Raw genomic sequence first — 21,994 nt, 5'->3', positions numbered from 1 at the left:
GGTTGGGTGTGCCTTTTAAATATTTAAAACACGCTAGCAGAATACCCGTTCTTCGCACGGGGAGAATTCGTTTCATTTTGGACATAAAGGGCTGAATTTGGATTAAAACTGCATCGAGTGTGTCACTGTTCGTCTCAGCGACTCCGAGAACTATGGATTCGACACTAAGTACCCGGCTATTTGAGGCGATCGCAAAGCGTATTTATTGCTCATGCGTACGCTTGGAATACGCTCACCATGTATTTAAATGTATATGGCTAATCACAAACGCGAAAGCAATAAAAACGCGGAGAAAACGTCAGCTCGAGCGTATTTGGTGCATTTCGGAACAATAGACCGCCTGCTGTTTAAAATATTTCAAAAGGAAGGAAAAAAAGGAAAGACATGTTGCCAGGCAAAGGGATTGTAGCAAGAAACAGCTGCTTGGAAGATGGTTTGTGCAGAGTATTGGAACTCTGCTATTACACACCTGGACCTGGCAAAAAAGACCCGGAAACCCAGACTTGCTCACAATATGATTTACAACTCTGGTGAAAGTAAAATTACTGAATAGCCACCTTGGCCGCGTTCGCTACAGGGGTAACGCTTTCTCAAATAGCCTAAGACTAATATCGGTCATTTTCGATCATATATATACCCCAAATTACGGGGCTTGATTTGGATTTAAATGGCATCGAAGTGTCACTGTTCATCTCAGCGACCACGAAAACTATGAATTCGCCACTAATATCGTTCATTTATATATATATATATATATATATATATATATATATATATATATATATATATATATATATAAAATATCTTCCTTCTACCCCTCCCCAAAGTTGCACCGTGAAAGTGAAATGATAAAAAACGTTCCAAGCCCGAACCTCATCTACGTTAAAAATGTGATTGAGATCGGTCGCGTGGTTCAGGAGTTATTAAGTCACAAAAGTAGTCGCTTTGATTTTTATTTATTTATACATCTCCCCCTTAAACTCCCCTAAGTTGCACCGTCAAATTGATATTTATATTCTTGTTATGTTATATTTGTTTTTCTTTCATTTGTGTCGTAAAGTGCTGGGTTTATAGTCTTTATACGGTTTCATTGGTATATTTACATATCTTATTGGTGGAAGTACTACAAACCCTTGCTTGTGTTTTTCTCATATTTGTACTATTAATTGTGTGTTTATTTTTAATTTTCTCTCTTTTGTTTTGTTATGTGTCTTAATATTTATAAAGCTTGTACTTATGTAAGCCTACTGTAAATGGGAATATTCTTTCCATATAATAGGTGACAATAAATAAATAAATAAAATGTACGCCAAAATTGAGTATCTCAACTTCCTTTCACGTAAGGGAAATTAAAATTCATTTGCGTGTATTAGGAACTCCCGGGTCTACCGGCGGTAACCCTAGAACAGGGATCGGCAAGTAATTTTAGGAGGGTGCGGATATTTCTGAAAATTTTTATCGAGATAAAAAAAAAGCCCTCATATTGTGCAGTCGCCCCTTGTCAGTCTGAAAGCTCAGATAACGCGCTAATAGACAGTGTAATTGGGGATGTTAGAATGCATCGACTGCACATGGTGGAGATGTTGGGTATGCTGACAGGGAAACAATCTGTCGTTTTTATTGATTAAGAAATTACATGTATAGAAGGAATTAACAAACAGCAAGAAAACTACTTTGTAAGAAAAGTAAATGAACTTAGAAAAAAATGAAAAATGATTCAACTTGAAATAAACGATTATGTTTTTTACTGCATAGAATTTTAAAATCAAATGTCCCAAAGTCCGAAATAAATGTTTCATTATGTGTTCAAATACACATAACTTCACAATATTCATTACTAATTTTTTTATTTTAATTTTCACACAAAATAATATGAAATACAATAGATAGGCATAATTGTATTCAAAAATCAATGAGAGAAATCACATTTGCAGTTTTGAGCCAGTCTTTTAAAGTTAGGTTCACGCGGAAAGGAGCTTATGCAGAGAGTGTTTTCAAGGTGGGCGGCCGTTAATCTTGAGCGATATTGGTTCTTCAAAAAATTTATTTCTGAAAATAAAAATTTCGCAAACATACAAGGTTTGTTCAAAAAGTATCGAACCTGATTTTTTCCCTGCGTAACCAATGAAATGCGGAAGACTTCAGTGTAGATGTAGAGGGGACACTCGTGAATTTTTTCCCACCCGCAGAAAACATCAGTCACTGGCAATCGGCCAGCGAGTGAAGACGTGTTGTGAGCGGTCGTCAGATTTCAGTTTTTGTAAAATGACATTAAAACTTGAGCAGCGATATTGCATCAAATTTTGCCAAAAGCTTGACGATACACAACCGAAAAACATTCGCAAGATTCTACAGGCTTTTGAGGACGATGTCATGACCACCTTACGCATAAAGGAGTGGTACAACCGCTTTAAAGATGGCCGTACATCAGTGGACAGTGAATCACGTTCAGGTTGGCCCTAAACAAGCCAGAACGACAATGTTATTGAGCAAGTGCGAACTATAGTATTGCAGGCCCGTCGTATCACAGTCCGAAAAATTGCGAACTATATAAGGATAAGCATCGGATTGGTACATTCAATGTTGAATAAGAATTCGGTCATGAGAAGAGTGTTCACGAAATTTGTACTCAAGCTGCTAACAATGGATCCCATTCTGCGCATTTGATTCAAGCTTTCATTGCCAACCACAACATTCCTGTGTATTGTCAGTCTCCCTACTCACCCAATATGGCTCCATGTGATTTTGGTTATTTCCCAAGTTGAAAATGCCACTAAAAGGGGGCCCGATTTGAGTCAAGAGAAGACATCGTGCAGAATGCGACGACACGGTTGCTCATCATTCCAAAAACTGCGTTCCAGAAAAGTTTCCAACAATGGCGGGAGCGCTGGGAGAAATGTGTGTATTATCAAGGAGATTACTTTGAAGGGGATTAGTGTTTCAGATTTCCAAATCAATAAATGTACTTTTGCCAATCAAAGGTTTGATACTTTTCGAACACACCTCGTATGTGGAGCCAAATATAGTAGCCAATTAAATTACTAATTTCTTTTTGCATATTTTTCTGAGACATATTTTCTCCAAAATTCTTCCGCGGATAGAGTTTGAAGGTCGGAACAACTTTGCAGCCACATCAGTCAATTCAGCCGCTGGAGAAACTTCAAAAGGGGATTTTAAGAATTGTGAGAACTTCTCTATCTCTGCGAAGTCTTAGAATCTTGCTACAACTCCCTTCCTAAGATATGACATAAAATTTGAATTCAAGAATTGTTCGAAAGTGAATAAATACTTAACTCGCAATGTCTTCTTTTAAAGATATCCAGCTTGCAACTGAAAGAAGATACACTTTATATCAGATCACATATTAATTTCCCATTACCTTCTAGCTCGGTATTGAGCGCATTTAAATGTTTTAGAATGTCTTTCAGGAAAGTCACAGCTAGTATACTATGTGCGTTTGCTATATAGGAACTCCAGATGCTTCCTTACCTCTTATGTTTCCAAGTTGTCTAAGAAGGAGATTGTCCTTGTTCCCAAAAATTTAGGGGGGGGGGGCGACCCAATCATATTAGACTTCATCACCATATAATAGTTCATTTGCAAGCCTAACGTGAAATTTTATGTGGGCCAGCCAAAGTTTAGGGTGGGGCGGCCCCCCTTGCCCCCCGTAAATACGGGCCTGAGAAGGAGATGTGACGCCGTAGTATGCTAGCTAAGTGAACTATTGCCTAGGAGATTACTTCTTCTTTTATTTGCCAAAAACTTCATTCACATGACTTTTACTAAGCCAACGAACATTGTTATATTGCAATAAGTCAGGCTGCGCTGAATCACACTCAGATAAAAACTCCCTGAACTGTCTGTACTGAAGAGCAGAACGAGACCTCAAAAATTAATCAACTTGAACAACCTGTGTATTACTTCTTTCATGTTGCTCTATTCATCACGACTCTGGGACCTACTACAACTAAAACTTCTCTGACCAGAATATATACACTTATTTATTTAAACTAAAATACAGTGTTATTGTTTTGACAACTTAATGCTATCTTCATCAGACACTAACTCTTGCTGACTAGAGTTATCCTGAAATTCCTTTAGTTGTCCCCACTGTTCTTAATTTTCTGCCCGTTTTCTGCTTTTTTTTCCCTTTCGTCTGATAGATCTAGTTTGAACGATCAGAATAAAAATATTTAAAAATTTTAATTAACATTGGTATGGAAATGGTGTCAATAGTTATAAACCTGTAGCAGAAGTTATTATCTCACTATTCTTTTAGTAAATTTAAAGATTTTCGGTTGATCAATTAGAATCGAACATTTTCAACGTTGGAGCAACAAGAATTCATTGTATTGGCGGAGATTTACTTCGACCCTCGCGATAGTATAATAACTTTAAAGAAAAAGATAAATCATAAAGGAAGTAATCACACATAAAGCAACATATATTTAACATTGTTTTCACCAGGAAAAAAAAATAACAATTTTCCACCTCTACAACTTCCAAATTTTGAGCTCTATAGCACAACATGCATCAAATATTTAGGATTATACCTTGACTACAGATTAACTTGGAAAACTCATCTAACTCAAGTTATACAAGACTGCAAGAAAGTAAAGGATATTCTTCGCAGCTTAAGTTCGAAAAATGGGACATTGACCCTCATACATTATACACCATTTTTCAACAATGCATTGAAGCTAAGATCCTCTACGGAAGTACACCCTGTTTCAAAAAGAATATACGTATTTCGAATCCATATATTTATCAAATTTTAAGACATACGAATATGAAATTTTACACACATATTTACGAACCTCTCAAGTTCAAATTACAGTTCAAAGTTCAAATTACAGATGTTCAATATGTCCTCCATCAGCGACATGAACAATATCACATCGATACTCAAATTCCTCCCATATTCGGGCAAGCATGTCCTGCGTCACTGATGTTATGGCAGTACGGATCCGGTTCTTCAACTCTTCCAGGTTCTGTTGGAGTGGTGGTACATAAACGTTGTCTTTAACGAAACCCCACAGGAAGAAGTCACAGGGTCTCAAATCCGGTGACCGTGGAGGACAGCTGAGACATGGTAAGTCGCCAGCTCCTTGACGACCAATCCAACGGTTCAGTAGGGTTTCATTCAGATATTCACGCACTTGGCGACTCCAGTGAGGGGTGCCTCGTCTTGTTGAAAAATGAAATTGTCTTCGTGTAGCCTCGGAAACAACCAGTTTTGTAACATAGCGAGATACTGCTGACTGTTAACCGTGTTTCCATTAAAGAAGAATGAGCCGTAAACAGATGATCGGGATATCGCACAAAACACATTGACTTTGAACGAATCTCGTACATGTTCAATGAGTGCATGTGGGTTCTGTAGGCCCCAAATTCGAACATTTTGTTTGTTTATCTGACCACTAACACGAAAAGTTGCTTCATCACACATCACTGAACACGATGCGTTGTGCAAGAGTGTTATCATTGTCAATAGCATCCAGAATCTCGTTACAAAATGCCACATGTTTGCGTTTGTCATCAGGACACAGAGCTTAACAGCTATAACTTGTACGGCTTCACAACCAACCGACGTCTCAAAACTCGCCAAATTGTTGTTGACGGCATTTGTAACTCCCGACTGGCACGACGAGTTGATTTTGAAGGACTACGTTGGAAAGCAGTTTGAATTCGTGCAACATTTTCTTCAAGAACACGAGGGCGGCCAGGACTCTTTCCTTTACATACACATCCTGTATATACAAACTGTCGATACCATCTGCGAATGTTCCACCCATTCGGAGGATCAAATTGGTACCTCAACTTGAAACGTCTTTACACTGTAATCACGGAATTGCACTTCGCAAACTCGAGACCACAAAGTGATTTCTGCTGCGAAGTAGCCATTTTAAACATATGACGGTTGCCAAGCAAAACAGAAGACAACTGACATCTAGCGGCTATTAATATAAACTAGACTATGTATTCGTTTCTCCAATAGCCGAGTCGAGGTGCAGGGATCGATAGTTTGGACAAAATAATTCTTCATAATACGTATATTCTTTTTGAAACAGGATGTATTATTTACTCCACTACATTGCCACAGTTCTATATATCTCTAGCAAAGCTGCAGCATTCCACATTAAAAATCATACTTGCACAGCCTCGATTCTGTCCAAACAATGTCATCTTGGAGGAAACAAGCACGCTTCCCCTATCTATAAAAAATGTTTAAACTGGCCTGCAAATATCTTCTACTCCGACTCACTATTATTAATTCACTGCTTTTCAAAAAATTGCGCAAATTAGAAGTACAGAATAGACATAGCAAGCTACCATGGCTCTACAAAGCTTTTCTATTTTTAAAAGTCTTGCATTCGAAAATTATCAAGCTTCCGTATCTACCGTGCTTCAGCTTTGCATATGAAACCAATACGACTACTATCAAACCTCTTCTACCGTCTTATGTTGGTACTAAAAATAAACATCTCCCTCAAAATTTAAATAAAAATATTTGGTATAGTTTTATAGATCGTTTTCGCTCAAACATTATCTTTCTCTACACTGATGCATCAAATGCCGAACATAAACCTGTTGGTGTATCAGTTTTTAACCCACAACTCAAAATTATCCAACAATTGAAACTTCCAGTTTCTAGAACCATCTTTGAGGGCGAAGTCTTCGGTATTCGGCATGCATTATTATTAATACAACGTCACAATATCCAGCACACATGTATATATACCAATTCCTATAGTGTCTTGAATGCACTTTCTACTATTCATTGGACTATCAAAACTACTTGGGCGTTACTTAACATCAAATCTCTTTATCGCAAATTACTCGCCATGGGTCATACAATAGATTTCATTCACGTCCTCAGCCATATCAATATAAAATCAAACGAAATCGTTGATAACTTATCTAAAAAAGAAAAAATAGCAAGAGAGACAGGACTTCTCTCCAATATCAAACTTCCTCCTCTAAACTTTAAATATTACATTGATCAGATTATTTCTGAACAATCTGTCATATGGAAAAACAAAAACCGAACAGGTCCTGGAACTTATTATTGGGAAGTTAATCCCTCTCGTTCTACCACCTGGAATGCCCTGCGCTCCTGAGGCCTATTCCACCATTCAGCTTTACAACTTTTCAGTTTGCAAAATTTGCAAAGTGAAATTTTTTTTTATTACTTTTGAAGAACTTTGTAATTTGATGTTCTGCAACTGCAAAGTTGCAAAGTCTTTGCAAAGTGACAGTTGAAGGTTGAAGTGCGACTTTAGGTGCTATATTCTAGTTAGTAATTCCCAAGGATACATAATAGGAATTTATTGAATTATTTCACAAATGGAATAACCATAAGTAGATGAGAAGAAACTAGCAGTTCTTCGAATGGTCAAAGAAAAACGTAATATATTATTTAGTTAATTTAAAGACAAGTTAACCAAAATTATGGTATATATGGAAACATATCACCTTATGCAGAGTTGTTTTGACGTATGATTAGCGTCATACTAAACCCATGACTACTGTAGGAAACATGTTAGTCGAACTCTTTAGTATGGCACTAATCACGTATAAGAACGACTCTGCGTAAGGCCCAACAACACCATACACTGTTCTTTTTTTTTTTAAGTTTCTTTTGACACACGGTGCATTTGTCCTAATCCGTACATTTGAGTACCACTTCCTAGCCACTGAAGGCAAAGGAATACTTGTTGTCTTGCTGTAATGGCTTTACTACATTTTGCTGTTCTTTCCAAAGCCGGTACAATGTGTTCTAATATGAATCCTACTTGCTCACTGCGAAAGCATTGTTTAAACTGAAATAAATTCATGCCGTGGAAGTTCTGTTTTTATGCACTTTCTTAGGAATTGCATCTTCACTTGATGAATATAATAACCTTCGAAATATTTTGAAACAACAATGGCTCTTACATGTTAGTCAATCATCCAGACAAAGCCAAATTTCTCCTTGCAAAATACGACATTACTTTGCAAACTCTAGCTTTCCACTTTTCAGTTGTAAGATGGAGGTGGAAGAAATGTCAGATATTTCTGCAAAGTCTTTACAAGTTTTCGCTTTGCACTTTGCACTTTTCACTTTGCAAAAATATTTTTTTTCGTGGTACATAAACCTTGTTGCAATTTGCAAAGCGCAAAGTGAAAAGTTGCAAAGTTCAATGGTGAAATAGGCCCCTGGTCTAGATCCAAAATCATACTTAAGTTCAACACTGCAATCACACCTTACCTACTGTACAAAATTCACAGGACCACTTAGACACGTAGCCAAGGGAAGGGGGGGGTCCGGACAGCCCTTCGAGACCAGAAATGAAATGAAGGAAGGATGAAACAAAATGAAATGAGAAAAAGAAGGATCAGCATTAAAAATTAAAAACTACAGGAAGCTTTTGGTTACTCTTTCTTATGAGGAGATTTGTATTGCTTGCAATACATGGTGGCGAGGTGAGCAAGATATCCTGGAAGAGTCAGGGAATTTGAAATTTCTAGAAAAAGTTACAGAATTCTCAGAATTTCTGCTACTAGTCAGGGAGATTTCAAGCTTCCGAATGCATAGTGCCGTTGAATAACAGCGTGGACATTTTTTATCATAATTTTTCGTCATCGCATCCTTGCAATATCAAACATGTTGTTTCAAAAACAATTTTCTGCTGCTCCTTTAACCTGTTATTTTGAACTGACAGTAGTTGACGGAATAATAAAATCAAAAGTTTATGTGGAAAGAAAGTTCTATTAGCATTTGATTCGACAGAGAAAGGAACGCAGGTATTGTAAAATATTTTAGAAGACATTATTCAAATACTTTTTTACTTTGTTGAACTACTTTTTATAATAGTGAATATGTACATTTATAATAGTTGAGGTCATAATGAAAGGAAAATTGTTATATTTGAATACACAGAGGACGGACGTAAATATTGTAAAATCTTTTTCAATGCGTTTTTTTTATTATTATTTTACTCGAGATTTCTTCATAGTTTGTTATTAAAATACTTACCAAGATATCCTAATTTTATTGTCCTAACAAACCAATAGATGTTGATAGTAAAGTAGTTTAGATTGATCAAGCTCCTGGGCCTTCAGAATTTCATGACACGCCCCCCCCCCCCCCGTTACGAAATCCTGGCTAAACGAACCAATATATGTTCCAATAAAATAGTTTAGAGTGATCGAGCCCCTGGTGTGATGACCACAGTATTTTATGTCACGGACCCCCCCTCCTTCACGAAATCCTGGCTACGTACCTGGACCACTTCACCCTTATGTTGGTGTAATGAACAGGAAGACACTTTGAATCATCTTCTCTTTCACTGTTCTCTCTTGTCTAAACATAGGAAAATGGTTATGAAAGTTTTACATCAACGCTATGGCTACGGCCCATTCTCAATTAAACCAGTGTTTCTTCCAGACATGTTTTTGGGAGGGCACTACCACCCGGAGCTCTGAGAGTGCCTCCCCCGGAGGACACCAAAATAATAGTCTATAGTATAATAATAAATAGAATAGTACCAGCAGTGTCCGCCAGAATATTAAGAGTGCCCCCCCCCGGAACATTTTTTCTGAAAGAACGACTGAATTAAACAACTTTTGACAATAAACGATTTAGACATTTTGCAGAAGAACTATAGCATTCTTATCTGGAATCTAATATTGATTATTATATATTAATATATATACACATATATAATTATAATTTTTTAAGCATGTTTTCTTCCGGTGAAAAACAAATTAATTGCCTAATTACACTTTACATAGATCTATATTCTGACAATCGTAATATCCGGTTTTATTACCAAACTGAACTTTTATTCAAATTCTCTTTTTCAGTTTCACCGGAAAAAGCCTAATAGTGCACCTTTCAACTAACAATCACAATTTTACATCGCCTTCTATACTAAGGATGTGGGTGAAACAGACTTAAGTCTGCATTCTTCAATTGTTAATCTTATCGATACTTATTGATAGGTGAAGTGGAAGTGGAATATGTTTAACAAATTATCATACATAAATTAACCGAACACACATGAAAACTATTAAATCACGTGTGAATTGCAAAGCTTCAGTCATTAGGATGGCGGTATGTGTATTTTTCATATTTTTATTATATCCTTATATAAATGAACATGTATTACCTTATAAGTGCCTTAATTAGCCTATAGATTAATCTACAATAAGATAGGATGATATCCTCTTTTACAATCGTAATACGCAATGTATTCACTATTTTTAAAAGAGCATTTGGCAAATCTTTAGTTTAGGCAAGGCAGTGACAGGAACTGATTGCATTAAGTACAAGGGCAATATTGTAGTAAATTAAAGTCCCCTTATTACTGCCTTTTTAAGGTCGTACATAGTCTATGAATAATCCCTAGCAACAGAAAGGAACCAACGACACCTGTGAATAATACTAACAGTGACGGGATATCACTGCCTTGCCCAAACTAAAGAGTTACCGAGCATTTCTTCCGTTAAACTCAACTAACTTTTCAACTTGACACTAGCGTCTTATGAGTGGGTTAGGTTAGCCTAGGTTTAATTCGTTCACTTACCTTAATACATCGATTTGACGCAGTGTGGATTATCGGAACTTAATTCTTTATTATTAATACAATATTATAAGTATGATAAAGTTATATGTTATGTCATTACAGTTTCGTAGCAGCAAATGTTTAAATTTCAAACATTGGAACTTGTTTACTTAATTGTAAAAATGTATGTTTTAGGGCATTACTCAGTCGAGCAGACGGTTCTACCAAACTTTGACATACTTTTTACATTTTTAGGTTAGGTTCAAGTTTTGTATTTCTTTTAACAGAGCATGCACTAAATGACAAGCTCCATTACCACTTACAGATTGATTTCAGGAGGGCTCAGTGTAAATACAGTGTGGAAGTATGATAAAAAAAAAACTACACTGTATAAAACACGAACTAACTTGTGCTAGGTGGCCATTAAAAAGCACGAATGCTATCGAACCGAATCAGAGCAGAAATACAGCAGGGACGAGGGGAGGATTAACTCGAGAGAGTAATACTCCCGGAAGTAGGAATTAAATACACGGTTCTGATTGGTTGGCGTTATTGCCACGTGGCATACATATAGCAGAAATTAAATACTTTACTGCTGTTAGTCCTCGTAGTCGAGCGTACTAGCTCTACGGACTAATAACGGAAGTTTCTTTTGGCATGGGTTCAAACCCGGCCCAAGGAAAGTTTTTTTTATTTTTTTAAATTTAATAGCACATTTTTCATTAAAATAAGATGAAAATAATACTCAAAAAAGTGATTTACTTTTGTGCAGATAAGTAGTAGTAGTAGGAGGAGGAGGAGGAGAAGGAAGAATGGTAGTAGTAGTAGGAGGAGGAGGAGGAGGAGGAGGAACGGGTTAGAAGCCCCGCAGGTCTCGTTTTGTTTCACCTTGACTCCCATGAAATAAATTTTGTGACCAACTTAAAACAGCTGGCTAGGGTACCGCGCGAAGCAAACGTACTTCTGGGAGTATTACTTCCCCAAGCTGATCGTACGAGGGACTGCGTCCATAGGAAGCAAGCGCGTCAGCGAGGGGATATACACATAAACGAGGCTAGTGGAATAGCACATTTCCACATACAGTACTTTCACTATCACTCAAAATTCATTTCAATATGCTGTGCACTGACAGTAATTACTTATATCCACACTCTCATTCCTTCACGAAAAATGTTTCACATCGTATTTTACCTATAAATTTTATATTTGGTAGAAAATAGAAAATGGTCTGCTCGAGTGAACCAGTTTTTATTACAGGGTAATTCTTTATAGGGTTTACAACTTCAATCAGTTATAATTCTTTATTGAAACCACATACAGACTTGGTTTATATGTCATTATACTGCAAAACACTTTAAGTTTTTTTTTTTGTGACAAATCCATTATAGCTCAATGTGTGCCACTGCTGTCATCCTTGGCACATCCCAACGAAAGTCGATTTCCTGCCAAACAGACAGCATTTCCGGGGCAACGTGCACGATAGCTGTTGTGATGCAATGTTTCAGTTCATTAACATTATCAGGTAGGGGAAGGGTGTATACCTTATCTGTCATAAACCCCATAGAAAGAAGTCAATTGGCATGTAATCTGGAGACCGTGGCGGCCAGGCAATTGGTCGACCACGACCTATGCACTTGTAAACGCTGATCAAGAAATTCCCTTACGTCTATCAGGTAGTGCGGCGGGGCATCATCTTGTTGTCACCATAAACAGCCATCGTCGTCATCATGTAACTGTGGAAAAAAGAACTTCTGGAGCATATCGAAATAGGCTATGCCGGTGATGGTGCTCTCAGCAAAAAAGAATGGTTCATATACCTTTGCTCTGGAAACAGAGCAAAACACGTTCACTTTGGGGTTGTCACCAACCAGCTCCACGTGCGCATGTGGATTTTCCGTGCCCCAAATACGACAATTGTGTGTGTTGACTCGGCCGAAAAGGTGAAAAGTTGATTCATCACTGAATACCACATTGTTCAAGAATGATTCATCACCACTAATGGGATCCAACATGGTAACACAGAATTAATGTCGGGTATGTTTATCTGCTTCACTCAGTGCTTGAACCAAGGACAGTCTGTATGGCTTCATGGACAAACATTTACGCAATACACGCCAAATATCTGAGGGATACCAGTTTCTTGTAATTCACGTCGTGTAGATTTTCGAGGACTGCAGACAAAACTCTCCTTAACTGCTTTCACCATATCGTCAGTCACGAGTGAAGTATCGGGTCGAAACCCATGCCTTCCATTTCTGTTGTGTGCGTGGCGTGGTTGTTTGGAACATCTGTGCTGATAGAGCTGCAACTGTCGCGCTCCCTAAGCTTGGTCGTCTTCTATTGTATGGTGTTTGGGTTTTTCACGGGGGACGTGGCATCCGATAGCAGAGACACCTAGGGTTGGAGTGCCCTAAGCGGACTATTTCGGGGTTGTTGGAGGTGATGGTCTTCTTCCAAAAGTTCGTTGCCTGTTTTATTTTCACCTCGTGGAGCATTGGTAGGGAAAGATCTTCATGTATTTGGGTGGTCCTGGTGTCTTTGGAGTGGCCCGTGATTGCCCTGGCGGCTTTGTTTTGGATTGTTTGCAGAGGTCTGAGGTTGACTTGTGCTGCATGTTGCCATGCGTTGTGCGCATACAGCATGATGGGTCGGAGGCAGGTGTTGTAGATGTGTCTCTGCGTTTCCAATGGGAGGAGACAGTAGCAGTGCTAGTAGTGCACGGAAGCGTTGTAATCCTCTCTTCGTCACCACCTGGAGGTGATGTGCGAAGGTTAGTCTCCGATCGAGGATGACTCCCAAGTATTTTGCTTCGTTCTTGAGAGTCAGTGCTGTGCCGTCCATGGTGAGGCGAATGTTAAGCTTACGCTTGTTCTTTGTGAAGTCAACAATCGCTGTTTTAGTAGCGTTGATTTTAATTTTCCAGTTCTTCGTCCAATCACGCAGGAGCTGGATGTGTCTTTGCAGATAGAGCGTGGCGAAGCGCAGGTTGGAGTAACTGATGAAAACAGCGGTGTCGTCTGCGAAGGTGGCCAAGAATGTGTTGGGAGTGGTTGGGATGTCTGTTGTGTATACTGCATACCGGAGTGATGATAAACAGGAGCCTTGGGGGACTCGTGCGCTCTTTCCGCACCAGTGAAAGTCTCATTTTCAACGACTGACCGGTGGTGCCGCGTGTGATCAACTCCGGAACTACTCACTACGTGAGTCAAACTTGAAGTCTTTTACAGAATAATGACATATAAACCAAATCTGTATGTGGTTCCAATAAAGAATTATAACTGATTGAAGTTGTAAACCCTATAAAGAAGCACCCTATATAGTTAAAGAGACACAGCCAACAAAGAATGTGACAAAATATTCTTAACTACGTGAAACTTGAGCTATTAATAACTAGCAAATGCCAAAACGTATCACTCCTACTATCACTTTGCGAGTTTAACATAGAGTTATTGCAAAATAACATGTTTTATTCTTTCAAATGAAACGCCTACAGGCATGGACGCCCGAAGGGAGCAGGGAGCCGGGTCCCGTAGCTCACGAAAATATATACGTAATATAGCAAACCACGTATACCAGAAATACCAGAAGTAATATCGCAACCATAGAAATCGCCTTTCTAGAAAATTTTCTTAGGGTGCCAGTGCCTACAGGTACCAAATTTAGCCGATATGGTGGACAACGGGGCCAAAGTTAGAATTCATAAACATGAAGAGGTAGGTTAGTGTAGATTAGAGTAGGGTACGGTATGATAGTTTATTATTATTATTATTATTATTTCTTAGGCAGGCCAATTTTCCCCTGTTGTTGCCTCTATCTTCAGGATTTGTTATAGAGCAGACGTTACTACCTCTTACTTTCTGTTCTTTCTCTTTACTTTTCTTGTATAATCTCCTCTCTCTTGTTCAATTTGTGCTCCTTAATGGGGCGTTTACACTTAGTCGATTTGCGTTCGATTCAGTTGAATTGACGTCACTTTCAACTTAATCGACCGTGTAAACGGGACTTCAACGTAATCGCTTGTTGATCGAAGGCGACTAATCGACTGGCAACTGAATTAAAAGACGTTCTATTTTCGGTTGAAATAATTGAACACATCCATCAATCTGATTCGGCCTAGTTGCTTCGATTTGGTGGCAAATGCAGCGAGACGATTTAGTCGTGCGACTAAATCGACTAAGTGTAAACGCCCCATTAGTTAGGTGCAAGCAGGACCGGATCCAGGATTTTCTGAGGGGGGTGCACCAATAACTATCAGTACATTTGAATCAAATTTAATTTTTTTTTTAAATGCCTTTAGGCATCTGTAGTGTGTATGAGGAACTGACTTAAACTATTGGGATTAGCAAAACCGCTTTCTTTTAAGCCCGAAACGGAAATATGACATAAAATTTTAGGAAAGTATTGCTATTTCCACTGCCAGTTTCTCACTTTAAATAGTGTATATATTCAGAACGGAGGGGGGGGGTTGCACGTGCTCCGGTGCACCCCCCTAAATCCGGCCCTGGGTGCGAGACACTTTCTTTCTAGCACATTACCTTAAATTTTAAAACGTACCCTTAATCTCAATTTTTATATAATTTACTTTATTATTTATTTATTTTTATTACAACTCCCTCCCCCTGATGACAACAAAAAAACATTAAAAACAACAGATATTAAATCATAAGGCCTTATGCAGAGTCGTTTTGTCGTATGATTAGCGTTATACTAACAGCCTGACTACTGCAGGAAACATATGTTAGCCGAACCCTTTAGTATGGCGCTAATAATGCGTCAGAACGACTCTGCATAAGGTCCATGGTGTTTAACCTTGTTTGTCTTAACTCTGTCTATATCTTAGTTTTGTTATTTGTCATTGACTTACTTTTCACTTCATTATTTAATATTTTCTATTCTTTATTTTCTTTCTTCTTTTTTTAATCCATATGTGATTTCTCTGTAACTTATCCTCTTTTCTTTTCCTTTCTTTTATAAGGTTGTGATCAGGTGTAAAAGTGAGGGGGAAAGGGGAAAATCGTCCCGCCACCTCCAAAAATATTTGCTGCGTTCCTCCAGTTCCTAAAATATTACAATGGGCAAAGATAGGCAAGGGAACGGCGTGACGTCATGCCGCTACCTACCATCCCCGTACCTTTTCAGATTCACTTTTACCGCTGGTTGTGATGGTATGTTCTCCTGATACCACGAATAAATTACAGAAAACAGCTTGTCGCTACTTATTTCCATTTTTGTTCTATGGCGATAAATGTTGAAACCGGAAATAGTTAAATTTAACCACTTTTGGAGTTAATAGTGGCTTAAGTGAGGAGATAAAACCTACTCTTGGGAAGCTAAATCGATTAAAAAAAAAAAACTTCATCCTGATATCTCTTATCATTTTTGCTCTACAGCAGTGTTTCTCAAAGTGTGGGTCGCGAACCATTGGTGGGTCTCAAGTCGTTTTTTAATGAATCGCCAAAAGTTTATCCTTCCAAAAATTGTATTTTGATGCAGAAACATATGTTGTGAAGTATTATTTAGAAAATGAAAATTGGAAACATTTGTCAATGAGGTGATGAGTAAGTGGTTACTCAAGAGTCCTGCCCTGCTGTACAATCACTAGAGATGTTGGGTTAGGATGGATAAAGAGTGGCTGAGTCAAAATCTGTTACGAGGTAGGCCATGGCGTCGGGAGTAGTGTTAGTTTGTCTTACCTTTCTATGGAAACATTTTAACTCTCTCTGGACATACATACACTTTCATACGATGTAATTATTGAAATATATATATATTTGGTCTAGGAATTAATTCGTGCGGTTGGTACGCACACATTGAAGCTGTAGTACAAACACAAAATACATAAATACCTTAAGAAAAATATTGTCCATCGCTAGCCACCACTTTCGCCCAACTGTCAGGCAATGTACGGATTCCGTGGCGAAAGAAGTCCTCATCCTTGGAAGCGATCCAGTCAGAGACCCATGTTTCGATATCTTCTGAAGAAGTAAACCGCTGTCCAATCAAATCGTTGTTCATGCAATCGAACAAGTAGTAGTTCGAAGGAGCAACGTCTGATGAATACGGCGGGTGGGGTAAAACTTCCCATCCGACATTTTCTAAATAGGTTTTGACCGGTTTTGCGACATGTGGGCGAGCGTTATCATGTTGAACAATAAGTTTCTCATGTCTGTTCTCCCATTCTGGTCGTGTTCTGGCCAGAGCTTGCTTCAAACGCATTAATTGTCGTCGATAACGTTCTCCATTCATAGTTTCACCCGGTTGCAGCAGCTCATAGTACACCACACCTTTCATATCCCTCCATATGCACAGCATAACCTTTGCACAGTGAATATCTCGTTTTGGTTGTGATGGACCTGGTTCACCTGGTTTCACCCAGGCCTTTTTTCGTTTAGGGTTCTCGTAATGGATCCACTTCTCATCACCCGTAATAATTCGATGCAGAAACCCCTTTCTGCTCTGTCGTTGAAGCAGCAATTCGCAAATGGTTTTTCGTCTTTCAACGTCTCTGTCTTTCAATTCATGTGGAACCCAATGTGACATCTTTTGAATCATTCCCATGGCTTTCAAGCGTTTGGAGACTGTTGTTTGATCAACGCCTAATGCTGCTGCAATTTGTTCCTGCGTTTGACACGAATCCTGCTCGAGCAATGCTGTCAATTCTTCGTCTTAAAATTTTTTTGGCTGTCCAGCTCGCTCTTGGTCTGCCAAGCCGAAATCACCACTTCTAAACCGTGCAAACCACTTCTGACACGTTCGCTCAGCTAGAGCATGGTCACCATACACTTCCACCAAAATACGATGACTTTCAGTCGCACTTTTCTGCATGTTAAAGTAATGCAGCAGGACACCCCGCAAAAACACTTTATCAGGCACAAATTGCGCCATGTTCACTTAACTACAAACTGGTGTTGTTGACGCTTTAATCCACTGCCCTATACTACGAACGATACGCGATGACAGGGGTTTGCAACACATGTGTGGATACACGGAACTGTGGGACGCTCCGTTCGTTGCGCCATCTCTTGTCCACCCGCACGAATTAATTCCTAGACCAAATATATATAACACTTGCTCCACTGTCACCGACTGATATTCTCGTACCGACAGGGCCACTACATTTATAAATTTAAATTAAATTTATTTGGAAAGTGAGATATTTACGATAGACATAAAGTAAACCAACTAAATTTTGATTATTAAAATATAAGCATCGAGTTCTACTTTGTAACATTCGTGGTCACTTGAGGAGTGCACAACATTCCCAAATAAATTTCATGTTAATCACTCGTGCGGACTGTTATTGAACGAACTGGAATTAGAGATATCATTTACAATATTTAAGCGCTTTTAAATACACCACCATTACGTAGTGTCAATGTGTATTTGAATAAAAGTAGGCGGGCCACAAAATACCTTTTATTATTGATGTGGGTCGCAGTAACAACAAGTTTGAGAACCACTCCTCTACAGAAATCGGTATTGAAACCGGAATTAGTAAATTGTATTGTAATTTTGAGCAACTTTTTTTAGGTTTCCTCGGTCTGAAATTTTCGGAAGATACTATTTGGGACCTCAGGAACACACTGTGATCAAATTTGAATCGAAAGGTCGAGGGCCTCTTTATTTACCCACCTACCATACGGAGATATGAGGAATTCCAAACGCAACCGTCGCAGTCAGCGTTGTCATGAGTTGGCAGTGTTTGTGTTTGTTTTTTATTATTATTATTACTATCAGAGAGTAGTTGGCATTTTGTATGTGCATAGTGGAAGATTCAAAGCTCCAATTACTTGCAGCCCTGGATGGGATGCAGTTTGGAGAAGTATCCAGGATTTTTGAACTTGCAGGTACATGATTTCGTCCAGATACGGAATGTCCAGATCTCATGCATTCCGTGATGTGTGTGCTTCTGCATCGTCCTGAAATTTGGCGTGCGTTTAAATATGTTCCAGAGGAAGTTTGGTATCCATGAAGGCGTGGTCCAGGCAGGTGTACATAGAGCAGAGTAGCACATACAATCATGTTATTAGGTATACACGAAGGTGAGTCTCGTGAGTGAATAGGGAAGAATGCTGGAGATTGTTTGTAGTTAGTTTTGGCTTTCTCTCCGATTCGTTTTATGTGCTTTGAAAAGGAGTTTCCTGTCCAGAAAGACCCCCGGTTGTTAGATAAGTAGGCCCTAATTATCCATCGAAGTAGAGTGGGATTGGTTGTTGCTTCCACCCATGGGCGGCGATTAGGGGGGCCAAAGGGGGGCAGTTGCCCCCCACTTTTTTGAAATGAGCCATTAATGTATATAGTTTCATTTGGAAATATAAAGTTTTGTATGTTTTATTGGTTCATAGAATAAAAATGGTGCCATAAAATATTTTGTCGTTCCATGAGTATGTATTGGTTGTCTTCCCGTGGAATTAAGAAAGCTACAGGAATTGCATTTGAATGGCCTCTAAAAATGGCCCAAAAATTAACCTATTGGAGCGCCACAATTCGAGCGTACTTTCATTTCTTCTTGCAAGGAATCGATATGTTAGTCAACCGCTCTGGAACTAATTGAGATAACATTTTGCAAGAAAAGAAGTCATTCACAAGTTATTCTTTAATTGCACAAGAATCGACAGTTCCTAAAATGTATTTTGTTCTTTCTAATAATAAGGAATATTTTGATTTGATTTTTTTCAGTTTAACATCCTCTTCAGCAGCGAAGTTATATGAGACGTGAACTTAATGATTAACGTAGAGTCCGAACTACGTGAGCTCCCTCCGGGAATTGAACCCACGTCTCCCACGTCAATAGTGCGTACCCTAACCACTTAGCCACGAAGGAGCTCATTAAGGAATATATAATTTTGCAGTGTAATTTACAAGTTTAGGGGTGTACATATACAGTTTTGTATATACAATTAAATTTAGTAAATTCAACATAATTCTAGGTTTTAGGATTATTTTGTATAACTGAAATGTGCAGTGACTAAGTATTGCTGAGTTTTGATATATTCCAAGAAAGTGAAAACTGTACTTAATGGCAGCGAACATGTTTCGGGAAGCTGCAAAAGTATTTCTTTAAATTCGTAGAATATGCTTGTAGTATTCACTGTCATTCTAAGAGTAATAACACATATAATAGCATGCTTGGAATTAAAAATATAAGTTGTTCATTAATTTCCAGTTTCAATATAACTTTTGGAAAACAACCCTCATTATTCATTACTATGATTATTTGATTAATATTATCCTTTCTGTTTATTTGTTTTGCAAATTTGTTATTAAATAGGTCCCTAATCTGATCACACAATTTTCCAGAGAGATATTCATGAGCAAGGAATCAAATCTCTTCTCACACCTTCGTTGTTTAAGAGTACAAAGGGTTGTTTAAGAGTGCAAGAGAGTACATCTATTTGCGTTGCTCTTGTCAATTTACTTAATAAATATGAAACAAGATATACAGTATTTTAACTGAAAAAGACAGTATCCTAATAGTTATACAATCTTTCGTCAAAGTGTTACAAGCAACCAGGAAACTAACATTGATATCAAATATTCAGATCATGTCTTGCCCCCCCCCCACTTTTAACGTCCAACCGCCGCCACTGCTTCCACCTATGGGTGAAGTGGACCAACTACATCTTTTGAGTGTTGATGTTGATATCATTTGGTTAGCCAATCTTCAATTCTAACCTGTCGAGATGCCTTTGCAGTTGAAGTTCGACATAAAGAAAGTTCTTGTTCCGTGCCAAAAGCGCCGTATGGTCTGGAAAAGGTCGCAAATAACTAAGATAGTGCGTACATGCATCTATCGTGTATAGTACGTAGAGGATTGGAGATACGTGAATTATCAAATACATAAATGACACTTTTACACATTATTTGATTTGACAATCTCTTTTAAGTACGTGCATCGGAAAGTTGATTGGTCTAAACGCGGCCAACCGCATTAAGTCTTAAGTCTAAGCTGATAGGTATTTTTCACAGAATAGTTGTCCTGCCTGTTTCCATAGCAACTCTTTAACTTCTTTCTTGCAACTTTGACTTTTTTCTTTTTTGGAATTAAATTGAATTAGAAAAATTAAACTAATAATATACTATGTAATTAGTATTGTTACGGAGTCTGTTAATAACAATTTTACGTTTGGTCATTTTTCAGAACCTTCAGGACCTTTTAGATGTGGATGCCTTTATGTCAGATACATTTGTAGGATCCATGGACTCAGTGTTTCCTTTATCAGAATCAGAATTTACCTATAAACTAGTACTTGTAAGTTCTATTCATATTACATTTATTAGCCATTCCTTGTTTCCGATAAGCTATAATTTTAACTACAGTTTTAAGAAGACCCTCGCAAAATTCTTAAAGGGTTAAAACTAGTGTCGTCAACGGCTCGAGCGGCTCGGCTCCGAGGCAAGCCGAGCCAACAGCTCACCCAACCGAGCCGGCTCGAACCCTCGGTTCAATTGGGCTGACCGAGCCGTGCCAATGGCTCACCTTAACAGAGCCGGCTCGAGCCGATGCGTCACCTGAGCCGACCCAAACCGAACCGATAGCTCATTGCAACCGAGCCGGCTCGAGTCGATAGCTCACCTGAGCCGAGCCGAACCGAGCCTGTGGCTCATCACAACCAAGCCGATGGCTCACCTGAGCTGAACCGGTGGCTCATCGCAACCGAGCCGGCTCGAGCCGATGACTAGGGTGAACCAAACCGAGCCGAGCTAGTTACGTGCAACATTGTCCGGATTAACAACAAAAAAATATACAAGTTCGCTTAAAAATATTTTTTCAGTTATTGATAAATAGATGGAAGTAATGAAACAAAACAAGTTTCTAGATAAACACAAAGGATGCCTTTAGAAAAGTACGTAGATGATGTTACACAACCTTAATAATAGGGAATGCAATACGAAAGTCATCATTCTTTCCTCAATTGGGTTATTTCAAAAGACTGCGATTGTCACTTCTTGTTTGAGAAGGAGAACTTGCATTCTCCTAACTCCCGTCTATCTCCATAGCTTAAACAGACAACATAGTTTAAAAAATCATAAATTTAAGACATAAAACCTCTGTGTTTTTCGTATATTTATAAAGGTATTAATAACATCTAGGAATTTTTATTGTAGTCCGGTAAAGAAAGATTGAACTATTTACTGGCCGAGATTAGTTCATATTCAATAGACAATATTCAATAGTATTGTCAGCGGCTCGAGCGTATCGACTCACAGCTCAGTCACCACCGAGCCGAGCTGAGAAGTGAGCCGAGACAACAGCTCACCCAACCGAGCCGGCTCAAGCCCTCAGCTCAGTTGGGCCGAGCTGATGGCCACCTGAATTGAGCCGAACCAAGCCGATGGCTTATCGCAACCGAGCCGATATCTCACTAGAGCCGAGTCAAACCGAGCCAGCTCGAGCCGATAGCTCACCTGAGCTAAGCCGAACCGAACCTGTGGTTCAACTG

The 21,994-nt window shown here is 38.7% G+C and overlaps 1 protein-coding gene across 1 annotated transcript in view; it reads left to right on the top strand.

Moving 5' to 3' along the window:
• The first annotated feature begins 9,798 nt into the window (after nt 1-9,798).
• LOC145665836 (inactive phospholipid phosphatase 7-like) overlaps nt 9,799-21,994 on the top strand; it is a 29,471-nt gene continuing 17,275 nt past the window's right edge. Inside the window, exons 1-2 of the mRNA XM_081732952.1 lie at nt 9,799-10,099; nt 20,692-20,802. Coding sequence (XP_081589078.1) covers nt 10,046-10,099; nt 20,692-20,802 — 165 coding nt within the window. The 5' untranslated portion in view covers nt 9,799-10,045. The remainder of the gene's footprint in view (nt 10,100-20,691; nt 20,803-21,994) is intronic.

Source organism: Thermobia domestica, chromosome 12 (assembly GCF_964235325.1).
Source record: "Thermobia domestica chromosome 12, izTheDome1.hap1.1, whole genome shotgun sequence".
In the NCBI taxonomy this organism is placed as follows: domain Eukaryota; kingdom Metazoa; phylum Arthropoda; class Insecta; order Zygentoma; family Lepismatidae; genus Thermobia; species Thermobia domestica.
Note: the sequence above shows the minus strand (reverse complement) of the source record. Positions and strands in the feature narration are given on the sequence as shown.